A 14,164-nucleotide genomic window follows, 5' to 3' on the forward strand; every position below is an offset into this window, starting at 1 on the left:
CAAAAGCCCCAGGCATGAAGTCAGTGGTTCTGGGCTGGGGGGTGGGGTGGGGCATCCCTTGGTGGTTGCTGCAAAGGACTGTGAGATCCATAAACAAGAGTTGAGGGCACCACCTCACTGATCCCAAGTCACGGGGCCCATCCCTTCCCTTGTCCTTCTACCCCCCGGAGGTTCCGGGCACTGGTTTGGGTATCATTGTGTCTGGACACACAGTGAATTAGACATGACAGTGAGGACCGGGGACCTGTGTGTACTTTGCAGCAAACATCCCAACGCCTTCCCAGCAGCACAGCTCTAGCCCTGGAGCATCTCCAAGTGTTGGTCAGGGCTATTGCTTCCCCATGGAGATGGCCTTCTAGGGACAGGGGTCAACATGGCCAAAAAATGGACATCCAGAGGCTATGCTGTGGTCAGACATTACATGGAACACAGGCAGAGGGGACCACAGTGTGTAGCCCTGGGGCAGGAATGCGGTGGCATGGGAAGAGGTGGTCAGCACAGAGGGTGTGGGGGACTGAAGACCGTGAGTTACATGCTTTTCTGCAAGAGAAGATGCCCCGTCTAAGCCAGGTGGAAGGAGAAAACAACTCCCAAAGGTCGTCCCCCAACCTCCACATGCATGCCATGGCCTATGCCCATACACAAGAAAAAGGAATGGAGGGCGGGAGGGACGGAGGGACGGAGGGAGGGGAGGGAAGCAATGTAATAGAATTGTAGGGGTTAGGGTCACCACCCCAGACAGGACAGATGCAGGGTGACTGTGGCCACATCTTCAGAAACACCTCTTTACCCCTGATGTGAAACACTGCACTCATGCACATAAACGTAGCAGCTCTTCAAGCTGGGTATACCAATAATCTGGCACTGTCTTTCTATGATCCAACTTCAATAAAGATGCTGTGAGCAAGTTGTTTTGGCTTGGAAGGAGTCATCCCTTTATGACCCTGCCATTCTTGCCTGGCCCCAGGTCTAGATAATCTGGTCAGCTCTCACAGTCTCTGGGGATGTTTATCTCAGCATTCTGGCAGACATAATGCTGTTACACTCATGGCACACCACCCGTTGGGTTGCCAAGGAGCAAGGTCTGGTCGTCATGCCATAACCCAAAGGGTTGGCAGAGGGCAGTTTACTCTGGAGGTAAACTGCCTGGACACCACAGTCCACCTCCAGAACCCGAGAACTGAGGTGCGGTCATGTGAGCCCCATGCTAGCACTGGCCTTCTGTGGTCCAGGCCATCCCAGCCTGCAACAGTGCTAACAGTGCTGGCCCAGTGTGGTGCGGGCACACTCCTTGAGGCCACATCTCTGCTTGTCACCTGTGCTAGATTCCATGACCCTGGTGGCATTCGTCTGTGGGTGCTCTGGGCATCTGGCCTCTTCTCTGTTCAAAGCTGTGTTCCTGTGTCCCAGCTGATGGGGTGGTGCTGGGATGGGACACGGTCCTTAACACTGAGCTTCCTTCTTGGTTGGCCATTGGTTGGCCATGTGACCTGATCAAAGCCTCTAGATGTTATGAAGAGGAAGATGCTGAGTCAAGAGGTGCTGCAGCCTTTTTACCTGAAGACATGTACCTACCCCTGCACCCAATCAGTGGATTACGGTTAGAAGAAACAGCTATGTGCAAATGTCCTTCCTCTCTGTGGCCCAAGTCTCCACTGGGACCCTCTGTTTCACTTTGTCCTACTTGTTCTATGATTCGTTTTCTCCTCCGTTAACAGTCTCACACCTCCTCCTTTCACAGCCTCCTCCATGGCCTCCTTCCCCTCATTCCCACCCCGCCTCACTTCTGACTTTCCTGGGAACACATGGCACCGGCCTGCCACCGCCTACTGCTGCCCGAGCTGGGCGTCTGCGTTTTGCTTCTCTGCTTGGATGCTACTCATGCCCTGGGCTGTGTCCCTGTCACTGCCTCCCTCTCCTGCATCAGCTGCTGATTGGCTCCCTGCCGCCCTCAAGGGACCCCTCCCCTCCCCCAGCCTCACATGCCCCTGCTGCTGTGCAGTTCTCTCCTAGGCCTCAGGAAACTTCTGGAAAGTGAATCCTAGGCCTGGCGCTCTTCACTCAGCTTTAGACAGTTTGTCCTTACAGTCCCCTGAAGACCTGTTTTGTCCCATTCGCCAACGCAGCTTCTCCACAGGTGCCACCTCTCGTCTCTCCCGGATGCCATGTCCTGACTCAGCTGGATGCTGCCCTCTCTACAGGAGCTCCATAAGGCCCACAGATGCTTCTGGGGCTCCTGCACTTGCATCCCACCTCTACCTTCATGTCCTCTGGAGCTCCTTCTGCCTGGCCCCCGCTCAGTGCCTAGATGCCTCCCGTCATGGTTTCAGACCCCAAACAGCACTGAGTGACGTCTCTCTTCACCCAGCATTAAGTCCTGGTGCCCGCATCCTCAGAGCATACCCCCCAGCCTGGCTGTCCTTGCGTTCATTCCAGCCACGTAGCTCAGGCTCCTCAGGTGACTGGTGGCTTCCTTTCCTGTCATCCAGCTTCTCCTCTTGACCCTGAGTGACACGAGGATCTGTGGTACCATGTCCCTCTCTGACCTTGTCCTCAGCCTGGGCGCTCTGATCTCTCCCAGTCTCACAGATGTAAGAAGTAAAATCACTATGGTCCATTTTTCAGTGTGAGGTGCATTTGGAGTTCATTAGGGAGCCACAGACAAGCCAGAGACTCCTGTCTTCCCTAGTGGCAGCTGGCACCTAATGTCAAGGCATGCTCAGTTCATCCCAGGGTTGAAAAGTTGTGGAGGGTCTGCTGTGTGACTAAGCCCACGTATCAGAAAAGGAAGGACTCTTGAGCCACAGGGGAATGGGGAATTTGGGGTGGGGCTGTGCTAGACCAGTGTGCTGGATTCAGTTGTCAACTTGACACACCTGGGTGGAGGGACCCTCAATAAAGGAATTTCCATCATTGAATTGACCTGTGGCCATGTCTGTGGGGCATTTTCCTGATTGCTGAGTGATACGGGAGGGTCCATCCCACTGTGGGCAGTGCCATCCGAGGGCAGGTGATCCTTGGTTGTATAAGAAAGCAGACTGAGCACCGGCCAGGGGAGCAAACCAGTAAGCAGAGTTCTTCCGTGGTCTGTGCTCCAGGTTCCTTCCTGAGCTCCTGCCGTGACTTCTCTCAGTGACCTGGGTGATGTTGGTTTTGGGCAGTGTTTTTATCACAGCAATAGAAAGCAAACTTGGACAAAAGTCGATACCAGGATCACGGGGTACTGCTGTGTTGGACCTGACAATATGTGTTTAGGAAGATTGTGGAAGTTTTTGGAGCTTGGGGCTGGAAAAGTGCTCAGAGTTAGTGAGCTGCTGCTGTAAAGCTTAGAAATGCTGAAAGAGATGTAGATGATAGAGGCCTGGCTTGTGAGCCTTCAAAGGGAAGCAAAAAACCCTTCAAGGCTGTTTGTGTTGAATTAAGAATTTTTTGAAGTGAAACCTTTTGTGCTTTACTTGGACAACTGATGCTGGTTAGCTGGGACTGAAAATCAGCTATGAGTAATAAGAGACCAGCATCATCCATCAAGGGAAAATCTTCTGGAAAGCATGGGTCAGCACACTGAAACTGGTCCAGAGGGCACCCAAGGCTATCTCAAGCTGGAAGCAGGACTTGGTGATATGTAAGAGTCTTCTGCATGTTACTGGTTTTGAAGGCATGAAGGGGTCATGGAGAGGATCTGAGGCTTGGCATCATCATGTCAGGCCAGAAGAGGCCATTGGTGAATGTGCAACCTCAGTTGCAATAGAGATCCCAGCATATTGGAGATGGCCAGGACCATGGGACGACCAGCAAGGGCAATGGAGCCAACCTGAGCCTACCAGACAAGCTGCGTGTGCTGTGGACGGCAGAGTCGGAGAGGTGGAGCTGCCCAAGCCCTTTGGAGCCCAGAAGATCGTGAGTGAATCCCAGATGTCCAGCCTTGAGCTACTTGGCTGGTCTTGGGTTTTAAGTGTGCCTGATTCTTCCCTTTTGAAATAGACAGTATTTAACTTGTTTTGGATTTTACAGGAACCCATAGTTAAAAGACTTTTAAAAGACTTGAACTTTTAAAGTGAAATTTTAAGGACTGTGAGACTTTTGAATTTGTACTGTTTTGTGTTGTAATATTAATATAAATTAGATCTTGGGACTAAAAAAGGAAAGCTGGTGGTTTAATAGTGATGTGTTTGTGTCATGTTGACAAGGGGCCAATTGTGCTGGAGAGTTTCAGTTGTCAACTTGACACACCTGGGTGGAGGGACCCTCAACTGAGGAATTTCCTCCATTGAATTGGCCTGTGGTCACATCTGTGGGGCATTTTCTTAAGTGATGTGGGAGGGCCCAGCACGTGCCACCCCTAGGCCGGTTGTACCATGTTATTTAAGAAAGCAGGCTGAGCAGGGGCCAGGGGAGCAAGCCAGTAAGCAGCGTTCCTCCATGGCCTGTGCTCTAGCTCCTGCTCTGTGCTCCTGCCCTGACTTCCCTCTGTGATGAACCTGGAAGATGTAAGATAAAATAACCCTTTCCTCCCCAAGTTGGTTTTGGGCAGTGTTTTTATCACAGCAATAGAAAGCAAAGAAGTGGGAGGCGGGTGGGGTAGAGAGATGGCTCAGTGGTTAAGAGCATTGACTGCTCTTGCAGAGGATCCAGGTTCGATTCCCAGCACCCACATGGTAGCTAACAACTATACTTAATTCCAGTTGCAGGGGAATTTGATGCTTTCTTCTGACCTCCTTGGGCATTGCACAGCACAGGTACACTTACATATATGCAGGCAATACACTCATACACACACATACACACTAAAATGTTAAGCAAATAAATAAAATTTTAAAAAAGAATGCAAGCTAGGACAGCTAGTAAAGATTGTACCTGCTGGAGAACTCAGCCTATGAGGGATTCGGGGGCCAGGGAAATGGGATTAGGAATTTCAAAACCACTATTTTGCACCAAATTGGCACGCCAGACATTTTTGCCTTTTCTCTAAGCTGACTTTACAAGATTGTAAATTAAACTGCTTCACTTTGAGTGTTCGGTGCTCTGTTGAGAGAATGAGAATCATTGTGTGTCACACTGATCCTTACTACTGTGGCCAGGCAGAGGTGTCACTGTGGCCACGGGCAGCTGAGCATTCTGAGACCCACCTAGCGTCTTGACTCAGGGTCCCCCTCCACTGAGCTTTTGCATCTGCTTCAGAGCTGTTGCCAGACCATGGGACATGTCCAGCACTGGACTTGGCACATGACTGACGCTGGGCTGTCATGGTGGATGGATCACTATCACCCCTGTCACTACGCAACTGTCAGTGTAGCTCAATACCATCTCTTGAGCCAAAATCCTGGGTGGGTCATTAGTGGAGCTGAACATTTGGGCCATAATGACACCAGCTGCAGGCTGTCAACAGTGCTGTTGGCCTGGGTGCTGAGCCAGCAAGTCCTGGACTGTGCCAAGTGCCGTGGGCATGCCGGGTCTGGGCCTGCCATGGCTGGGTTGTCTGTGATGAACAATAATCTCATCAGTGTCCACCTGGCTCCAGGAGATGAGGGCACACATCAGTACCATGAAAAGGTAACATCACCACTGAATATCACTGGACGTGGCCAAGCTTAGTGGCTGTTCCTGCAGCCAAAGTCCCTCTATGACTAGCAAACCTGGTGAGGGGCCGGGGGATGGCAGACATCCACAGAGGGGATGAGCACCTCTTAATTCTCATAGGAGCTTGACTGGCACAGGGGTCCACGTGCCACCACGATGAAGGCCCCCCCAGAGGGGCTTCCCCCCCCCAGAGTCCCTTTCTTCACATCTTGCCCCTCTACAATCACCATGCACTGCTGGTGACCCTAGCCAGGACTCGGGAGCACAACTAGAGCTGGGCAGGAGGGTTTGTGGTGCCTGAACCCTGGGCACCTGGGGTGGAGATGAGAGGGCCTGTGAAGTGATCAGGAGGGAGTGGACAGGGCTAAGGAAGGCAGTGTGGTCCTGGGGTGTGTGCTGGCAGGCTGTGATTACCTGTAACATTTCCATCAGTTGTACCCAGGAGGAGGGACAGCGGCAGAAGGTGGCACAGTAGACAAGCGTCAGCTCCTCCTGTCAGACAGGGCAGGGCTGGCCAGTGGGGTCTGAATAATGATCAGCTCTGGTCTAGTCTCCACCTGTCACAGTGATACAGAGGCTTTGCCCTGTGCCGGCGAATGGTGACCGTAAGCATTGTAGCCCAGGTGTCTAGAGATGCTTTTCTCATCCTCTAGCAGGGACCCTGTGCCTGACTTTCTACATGTACCCGTGGAGGCGGTTGCTGGTATTACCAGGCTCCTGAGAACTGACTCTGAGCATCTTTCAAAGGGCTCACAGCATGAGCTGTAGAAATAACGGCTCTAGGACTGAAGCCGGCCCCTTCTTGGGGATCTGCTAAGTGTACCAATGTCCTCTGACCTCCCTGTTAACTGCGGTCATCTCCCCCTCTCCCAGCCTGGAGTCACCTTCAAGGTCAGGACTTTGGTCTCATCCTGGTCCCACTCTAGCCTGGCAGGGAGGTGACTCAAGGTCAAAGTCACTTGAGGCTTGGAGAGAGTTTTGAAAGACTGATCTGGAAAACCAGTCTGTACTCTTCAGACTGAAGAGTCTTGAGGCCCAGCAAAGTAAGGCAACTGTGTGTGCCTGCCACGCCTCCCTTGACCTATTTTATTCCCACCCAGGCACCATCCTTGCTGACACTTGGGACTCAGCCTGGAGGATGGGGGGCACTGCTCAGACACGGCACTGGGAGTGGGACACAGAGCTGCCGTCTTCCATGCCTGGGAAAGCAAGTTGGTTTCATAGAAAGTCCTGCGATACAGTGGTAAGGGCTGTTTGAGGGGCCTCCTGGCCAGCACTGGCATCAGGGCTGCTCACTCTGGAGCTCTGGGGGCAAGTCCAACTCCACTTCCTCCACAAATGCCTTGGGAAGCCACCCTCCCTCTTGCCCCCCCATCCCTCTCTCTTCCCTGTTCATATCTCATTAGCTCTCTTCTCTCTTCCTCTGTCCCCCTCTTTCCCTGTCTCTTACCTAAGGGGAGAGTAGGAAGTTTGTTGTTTTAATGTGTATGAGCGTATTGTCTTCATGTGTATAAGTACACCTGTGTCATGCAATGCCTGGAGGATGGGGGCACTGCTGTACCCAGGAGGGAGGTCAGAAGAGTGCGTCAGATCCCCTGGAACTGGAGTTATGGACTGTTAGCCACCATATGGGTGCTGGTACTCGAACCCAGGTCCTCTGCCACAACAGGCAGTGCTCCTAACTGCTGAGCCATCTCTCCAGTCAGGAAATGATTGTGTTTCACACAATCGAGGGCCCTCTGCCTTGGGAAATGCGCTGTCCACAGCAGGCAGCACTGTGGGAAATGAGGATGGGCCTCACCTATCTATTCAGAGGCCACAGTCAGGTCTGCCGGGCTTGGGAGGTGAGGTGCCAGGCATGGTGTACCCAGCTCTCAACACGTTGGTTGAGGCTTCTGGTTCCCTAAATGCTGCTGTGAGACAGATGGGCTCACGGGGATGGACTGATGGGGACAGTATCACTTCAAAGCTCAATGTCCTGAACCTTCCCAGCATCAGCGACACAGTTCTGCAGCCACACTGTTAGGGGCAACTGTGTGGCACGTATGTGATAACACATATGTGCTTATGTAGTGTGTGAGAGACTTTGGGTGTGTAGTATGATGTTCTTGGTGTGTGATGTATTTGGTGTAGTATGCTGATGTGTGGGTGTCTATGTAGTGTGTGGTTTTTGCCATGTATGGTGTGTGTGGTTTAAGTAAACATCAAAAACTATATAATAAGGCAAAAGCTAATCATATTTAATCTTTGTTAAAAGCATCACAAATGATTTATTGGTTTTTAAAAAGGAAAAATAGAAAGAATACATCGTTTCTGCTCTGCCCGTTTTCCAGGTATGCACACGGCCCAGTGAAGTGACATGTAAGACCCCAAGCAGGTGGCATCTGGCCTCTCCATGGTGGCCTTTGTCCCTGGCTGTGCAATGCAGGGCGCCTTAGCTGATAACCAGGCAAACCACACGCCTGCTATCGCCATCTGCGATTATGGAGAGGAGCGTGGGGGAGGCTCTTGGGTCTATATGCCCCAAATGTTCTTAATAGAAATAACATAAAATACCAGGGGAGCACAGATAACTAGGGAAAAGCTACCTGAACGTCTGCAGAAATCACGCCGAGTTAACACAGAAGGCAGAGAGCTACACACGGTGCCCCGGGCACTGGTGAGTGGAAGTGGGGGTCTGTGCCGGCCATGGACCTGGCGGGGACTGTGTGGTGTGTGAGCATCACGGTGTGTGACACTGAGTGCAGGGGTTTGGGGACACAGGTCTCTGCCTTGGTGTCTTCTGAGAATGTAAGGAGGCAGGTGGGGCAGTGGCAGAAGGCTCGGGGTGTCCCAGCCTGTACTGTAGGCTCCTGTTTCCAGCCTCTGGAAGGACGATGGCCTACAGGACCACTTCTGAAGGAATCCTGAGCCCCAGTGGGTAACAGCAAGAAGAATGGGTTGTGACTGGGATACCCCACAGGCCAGCCTTGTGCCACACACAGCAGCCTTGCTCTGTTGTCCTATCCAGAACATGACTGTCTGGATACCCTGACAGAGGGAGGACTGGAGCAGCCCTGTGTGAAGACATGGACTATGCAGGCCACATTTCTTCCCCAGGGAAAACTGGTGGGTGCACCAACCAGCATGATGGGCACACTCAGACCTTACCCTGGGCCAGCCTGGGCTCTGGTAGGCCAGCAGAGGGCTAGATATGGAGAGTGGATGGAGGAAAGAGGTGGGGGGGATCGGAGGGTACTGACTTCAGTTTCAAGGCAAAAGGTGAACTGTGTTGCTCACAGCAGTCGACCTGCTCTGGGTCCCTGACTCTGGGCATGGGAAAGGCAGAGCGCTGGCTCCGGGGCCACCTCTGCTGCTGTCTTTCTGCAACCTTGAAAAGGCCACCCTTCCCTGGGTTCCCTTCCCCAGGAGGAACCATTGTGACGGCCCTTCAGCTGTGTTCTTACACATCTGCTTGGCTCGATGTGGGTTTCTCAGGCCGTAAGGAAACCCAGAGAGCCTGATGTACTGGGCTGTGGTGCCTTTCTGGGGCCTCTGGCCTCTCCCAGGGCCCAGACCTGGTTGGAGGCAGAAACTTACAGCCTAGGGGCTGTAGGAGGGCATCGCCTGCTGGCGGGAACAGGAACTACATGTATAGTTCCCTTCCCTTCCTGTCCCCCCAGAGATCTTTGTTCCTCTGTACCCTGCCTTGGGCATCTTGAAAAAGGGGTTCTCAGAGTGGTGCTCTGACAGAACTTAGAAAGCTACTGTCTGGTCTTGAAAACAAAGTTAAAGGAAAGTGCCCCCAAACTCAAATGTCTACCTGGGCAGGTATTTACACCATCTGCATTGGAAAGGGTGGCTACCTGGAGGGTGGTACAGGGCAGGTCTGGCCCACAGGCTTCCTGGCTTTGGGGTTCTAGGCAGGGGCGGGGGCTTCAGGGCAGGGGCTCTAGGGTGGGGCCGAGCAGATCTGCCACTCTGGAGCAGGCGGGCCTTGGAGGCGCATCCCAGGCTTGGGCTGGACCAGCCCCAGTTGGGAGAAGTCAGCCTGAGCTGCAATGAGAAGTTGGAGCGACCAGGGCAGGCAGCATGTGTGGGGCCACGACACTGATGCCCAAGTCAGGCGTGGGGACTTTGTGTGGCACCACAGGCCTGTGTCCAGGCTGGTCAGAAGTCGGCTGCCCCAACATCCCAGGGGCCAGCCGGGGCTGACAGGGAGAAGTGTCTATCCTCTGAGTGGGGACAGCTAGAGGAGGCGGCCTTTCCGCAGGTCTCAGGGGTTGTCGTTCCAGCCACACATGGTCCTGTGCCCTCCCCGGGGGAAACAGGAGAAGAGTGTCCTGGCCAGCCGGCACGATCAGCTCACCAGGTAGCTATGCATCTCCCGAGAGTTGATGCTCAGGACCACGCCTGAGTGGTTGCCTAGGGAACAGAAGAGCACCGCTCACTGGTGAGGACAGTGGGAAACAGGTCACACAGGGACACAGGTGGCCTCAGCAGCACATGGAACCAACATGCAGTGGCTACCATGAAGTTCCCTTTGCCTGTGCTTGGTTCAGGGTAGGAGTGGGGTCTCCAGTGTCCTAAGCGATAACAGGAGGGTGTACCAGGTGCCAACACAATCAGTGTCCCAAGGGCTGTGTGGTGAGGTGCCCACTGACCTGTATGAGGGCCACCCCAGGCATCGGCATTAAGGGGGCACAGGAGGGACTGAGGCTCCGCTCCCTCCTGAGAGAGAACGCTGTGGTGTATGGGAAAGAAGGGGCATAGTGACCATCAGAGATAGCTTAATCAGGTGTCCTGTGGGGTCTCCAGTATGAGACTAGGGAACTGGGCCTGGGCCAGAGCTGCTCCACAGAGCCTGTCTCCCTGCCTTGTCATGTGTCTAAAGCAGATGGCACTGGGTGGGTCCAGGCTGCAGAGACGGGATGTGGGATCTGCCTAACCATTGATGTGACACTCCATCAGGACCTCTGCTTCGCTGGCTCTGATTAGTCACCCTGACATCAGGGTCACTAGGGCCTGGGCAGGACTGTCATGGGCAGTGCCTGGCCCCATGCTAAGGAACTCTTATTAACAGTATTCTTGCACTAGGGGCTTCTCAGAGGAGACAGATTCCTGTCTTCCTGAGATCCCCACACCCTCCTGGCAGAGGCTGTGACCTGCCTGCCTGAGGGGAGAGGTCTGGCTATAGAGGGTCAGTGTGGACCTGAGCAGTGGACAGATCTTCTGAGCTTGGGGTATCAGGGCACAGGGCTGTGCACACACTCCCCCTGATTACATGAGTGACTCAGAGGCCGAGTTTCGGCTGCCCCTCTGCAGACATTGCAACACTAGCTGCTTCAGGGGTTAGACAGTGACCAGGAGTGATGAGCCTAGGACCTTCCATGTACCCCTTAAGTCACAGTGTCGTTACAATCCCTGAGGCTGTAGGTATGTCCTCTGAAGAGAACGCTTGGGCTGGCAGATGCAGGAAACGACAGTGGACTTTGAGTGGTTGGAAGGACTGGGGAGAGTGTTCCTAGAATTTGGAGGCCCGGAGGATGCAGACTTTGGGGTCTGAGCTGGTCAGGATCCAAGGTCAGTCACTGAGAGCTGTGTGGCTCTGGGTGACTGTAGACCTTGCTGAGGCTCACTCTCAATAATTCCCAAGGTGAGGGATGTCACTTCTGTCCTACACAGCTCTGAGGACCAACAGACCAGGACACTGTCATCTTTATGTGCCATGACAGCTGGCCTCAATGAAGCCTTGCGTGCCATATTTTTTCTGGATACCCCACAGCCACTTAGGGTGGGCAGGCAGCAGTGCCCACCACCATAAAAGGGGCATGGGCAGGCCTGTGTGGAGCAGAACCACAGGCCAGGAGGCCTAGAAGATAATTCCAGCTGAACAGGCACAACTCAGAGGAAATGGCATGTGGACGTTGTTGCTTTTGGGTGGGACAGGGCACCGTAGCCGTACACGCAGCAGGAATGAATGTCACCTTGGAGACAACGCAAATTCTGAAATGCTGGACTGAGGTCCATGTGTATGCACGACGCTCATGGACTCTGCAGTCGTAGTGAACAGCAGATGGAAAGCTCCAAGGTCCTGTGGGGCAGCTTTCTGCCCTTGGGACTGTGCAGGCCGCTGAACAACTGTTGGGCACGGTGCCCTCAGCTTCCAGCCTCTGACTTCATCCTGTGCAGCCCCAGGGCCCACCTTCACTGTGTCAAGACACAGCCCAGAAAGCCCCTCCAATTGTGGCCAGCCTGGCTCATGTCCCCTGGGCTTTGCCAGGCCGCTCGGTGGGGGTGGGGGTAGGTGGGTCAGCATGCCCCAGGTCCTACCCTGCATGGCGCTCTGGGCATCCTCACTGTGGCTCACGGGGCTTGTCATCTCCTGCTCCTTCTCATTGTGCATCTGGGCGTACACCGTCCTGCCGGGGCGTTTCCTGCTGGCCAGAGGTGCAGCTCAGCTCTCAATAAGCCCTTTGTGAGGGTGTGTGTAGACAGTGCTACACAGGGCTGTTCCCCAGACAGCCCACCCTCCACCCGTGTCTTCCTGCCCACTGCTGCTTGCTCATTCTGTAGCCGAATGTTACCACTATAGAACCAGCCATCCTCTGTATCTCCCACCACCTGACAGCCAGGACAGTGAACACACACGCTCTACAGACAAACACACAGTGCTGACCCAACCCTGAGTGGACACCTGCTGAGCCCTGTCCATCCAGGCTTCCTGGGACTCCACTGTCCACTTCTAGTCCAGGCACCAGAGGAAACAGAGGACGTATGACACCCTCCGCCCTGCTAGGGTCACAGGCCAAGCCCCTTGTATGTGATAATCACTTTATTCTACCCAGACCTAGAAAGGTCACAGGCCCATTTCAGAGATAAGGAAACTGAGGCCTAGGGAGAGAAAGGTGTCCCCAATCCTGGTGGTGAGTGCTCCCTAGAGGCTTGTGGAGGCAAAAAGAATATTTGGGACCTTTGAGTAGGAGAAAATAAGGTGTGCCTACAGGGTGGAAGTGGGCATGTGCCCGCCAGGAAGAGATGCTGCACGTGGTGCTGCAGGTGGCTCTACCTGCTGTTGTAGACTCCTGAGTGACAGTACAGCCCTGTCAGCCCCCAAGGGGCACAGAGCCAGGGAGACTCGACACTGGGTGACTTATCTGCCAGTTCAGTGCTGAGGACAGCATACAGAACCAGCTCCCAGACATCACAGCCTAGCAGACCTAGGCAGAGTTGAAAGCCCAGGTAGATGAATGGTTGGAGGGACAGAAGGCAGGTGCTATGTCACTTCTCTCTCCTCTCACCTTCCCTGCCCTCTTCACCTGGGGTAGCCTGGAGGTGGTGGGGAAGGGCACTCGCCCCTTGCCCGAGTTCTGTTTCTGTGGCCACATGTCCCTCCCCTCCACCCTCAAAGCCTAAGCCGGCCCTGGGAACACTGCACCAGCCTTTTTCTGGGCATGCCTAGACCCTCCCCCTCTCTGTGTGTGGCAGGTAGCATCCTGTCCTGGCTGCATGCACCTGGTGTGGGCCACTGGCAGTTTGCGGCAATACCATCTAGCCCTCAGGAGGTCTGGAGAGTGGGGCTGACACTTCACCCACAAGGAACAAAATTCTGTCCCTGGCACCTGCCTTCACCCAAGGGCAGCATGCCACCCTCTGAATGACCATCCATGGTCCTGCATGTCTCACATGAGACTAAAGTCCAGAAGAGCATCTACACCCACAGCCATTCACACATCCTGACCCACACAAATGTCTATCCACATCAATGTCCACTAAGAGATGTCCACCCACACAGACGTCCGGAGCACCTGACTGCCCTCACACAGCTTGGTCCCCCCGTTCTCCCCTCCATCCAGGGCTCCTGGCCTGAAGTCCTGGACCCGGCTCCCTGCTAGGCCTTTCAGCTGGCCTCAGTGATGCTGGGTCAGGCACGCTGTGCTACAGGGCCCACTTTCCCTCCTCCTCCCTCCAAGAGGGAAAATCCTTGGCAAGTCTGAGGGCAGGGCAGGGTGTGGCCAGGCCTCTGAAATGGACCTAGTACTAGGCCACCTGCAGGATGGTTCAACACTCGATAGGTCCTGGCCCTGCAGCCTGCTCAAGGGAAGACTTACTCAGCCTCCATGATCTGCTGGAAGCTCCCACCTCTGGGACCATCTAGAGCTGCCTGATACATGTCAAAGCCACCAGGAGGTCTTACCTTTTGAACTTGTAGAGAATGAATGCTCCCACTGCAAAGAGCCCAATGACAAAGAGGACCACCACGGCCCAGTAGCCGCCACTGCCACCTGGCCTCTGAGAACCTGTTAACAAAACAGCGAGAACAGCAGCAATGAGCAGGCTGGATGTTGTCCTCTACCTGCCCCGGTCCAGGTTATGAAAGATGGACATGCTGTGTGGCCTTAGAGGACCCGGCTGACCTCCGCTCCTGGCAGAGTCCTGCTGTGCCCTGTGGGTGGGGCCCTCTGGGTCTGGGCCTCCTGCACAGGGGACAAGCCAGGCATCTCACCTGCCTCTGTGTCCCTCAAGGCCACCAGGATGCGAAGCCCGCCTCGAAGGATGAAGCTGATCCTGTGTGTGCGCAGTGCCTGCCGCACAGCTGCCAGTCTCT

General features: G+C 54.3%; 1 protein-coding gene across 2 annotated transcripts in view; it reads right to left on the reverse strand.

Moving 5' to 3' along the window:
* Nucleotides 1-7,834: 7,834 nt before the first annotated feature.
* Sorcs2 (sortilin related VPS10 domain containing receptor 2) overlaps nucleotides 7,835-14,164 on the reverse strand; it is a 412,336-nt gene continuing 406,006 nt past the window's right edge. Inside the window, exons 24-27 of one of the 2 annotated variants that reach the window (XM_008832857.3) lie at nucleotides 14,063-14,162; nucleotides 13,754-13,856; nucleotides 11,890-11,993; nucleotides 7,835-9,981 (exon numbers count right to left, since the gene is read on the reverse strand). In XM_008832857.3, the coding sequence (XP_008831079.1) occupies nucleotides 9,917-9,981; nucleotides 11,890-11,993; nucleotides 13,754-13,856; nucleotides 14,063-14,162 (372 nt within the window). In that variant the 3' untranslated portion in view covers nucleotides 7,835-9,916. Of the gene's footprint in view, nucleotides 9,982-11,889; nucleotides 11,997-13,753; nucleotides 13,857-14,062; nucleotides 14,163-14,164 lie in introns of both variants that reach the window. The other variant, XM_029563427.1, reaches the window with a different exon arrangement.

The sequence above is a fragment of the Nannospalax galili genome, unplaced genomic scaffold (assembly GCF_000622305.1).
Source record: "Nannospalax galili isolate Female #2095 unplaced genomic scaffold, S.galili_v1.0 scaffold436, whole genome shotgun sequence".
Classification (NCBI taxonomy): Eukaryota; Metazoa; Chordata; class Mammalia; order Rodentia; family Spalacidae; genus Nannospalax; species Nannospalax galili.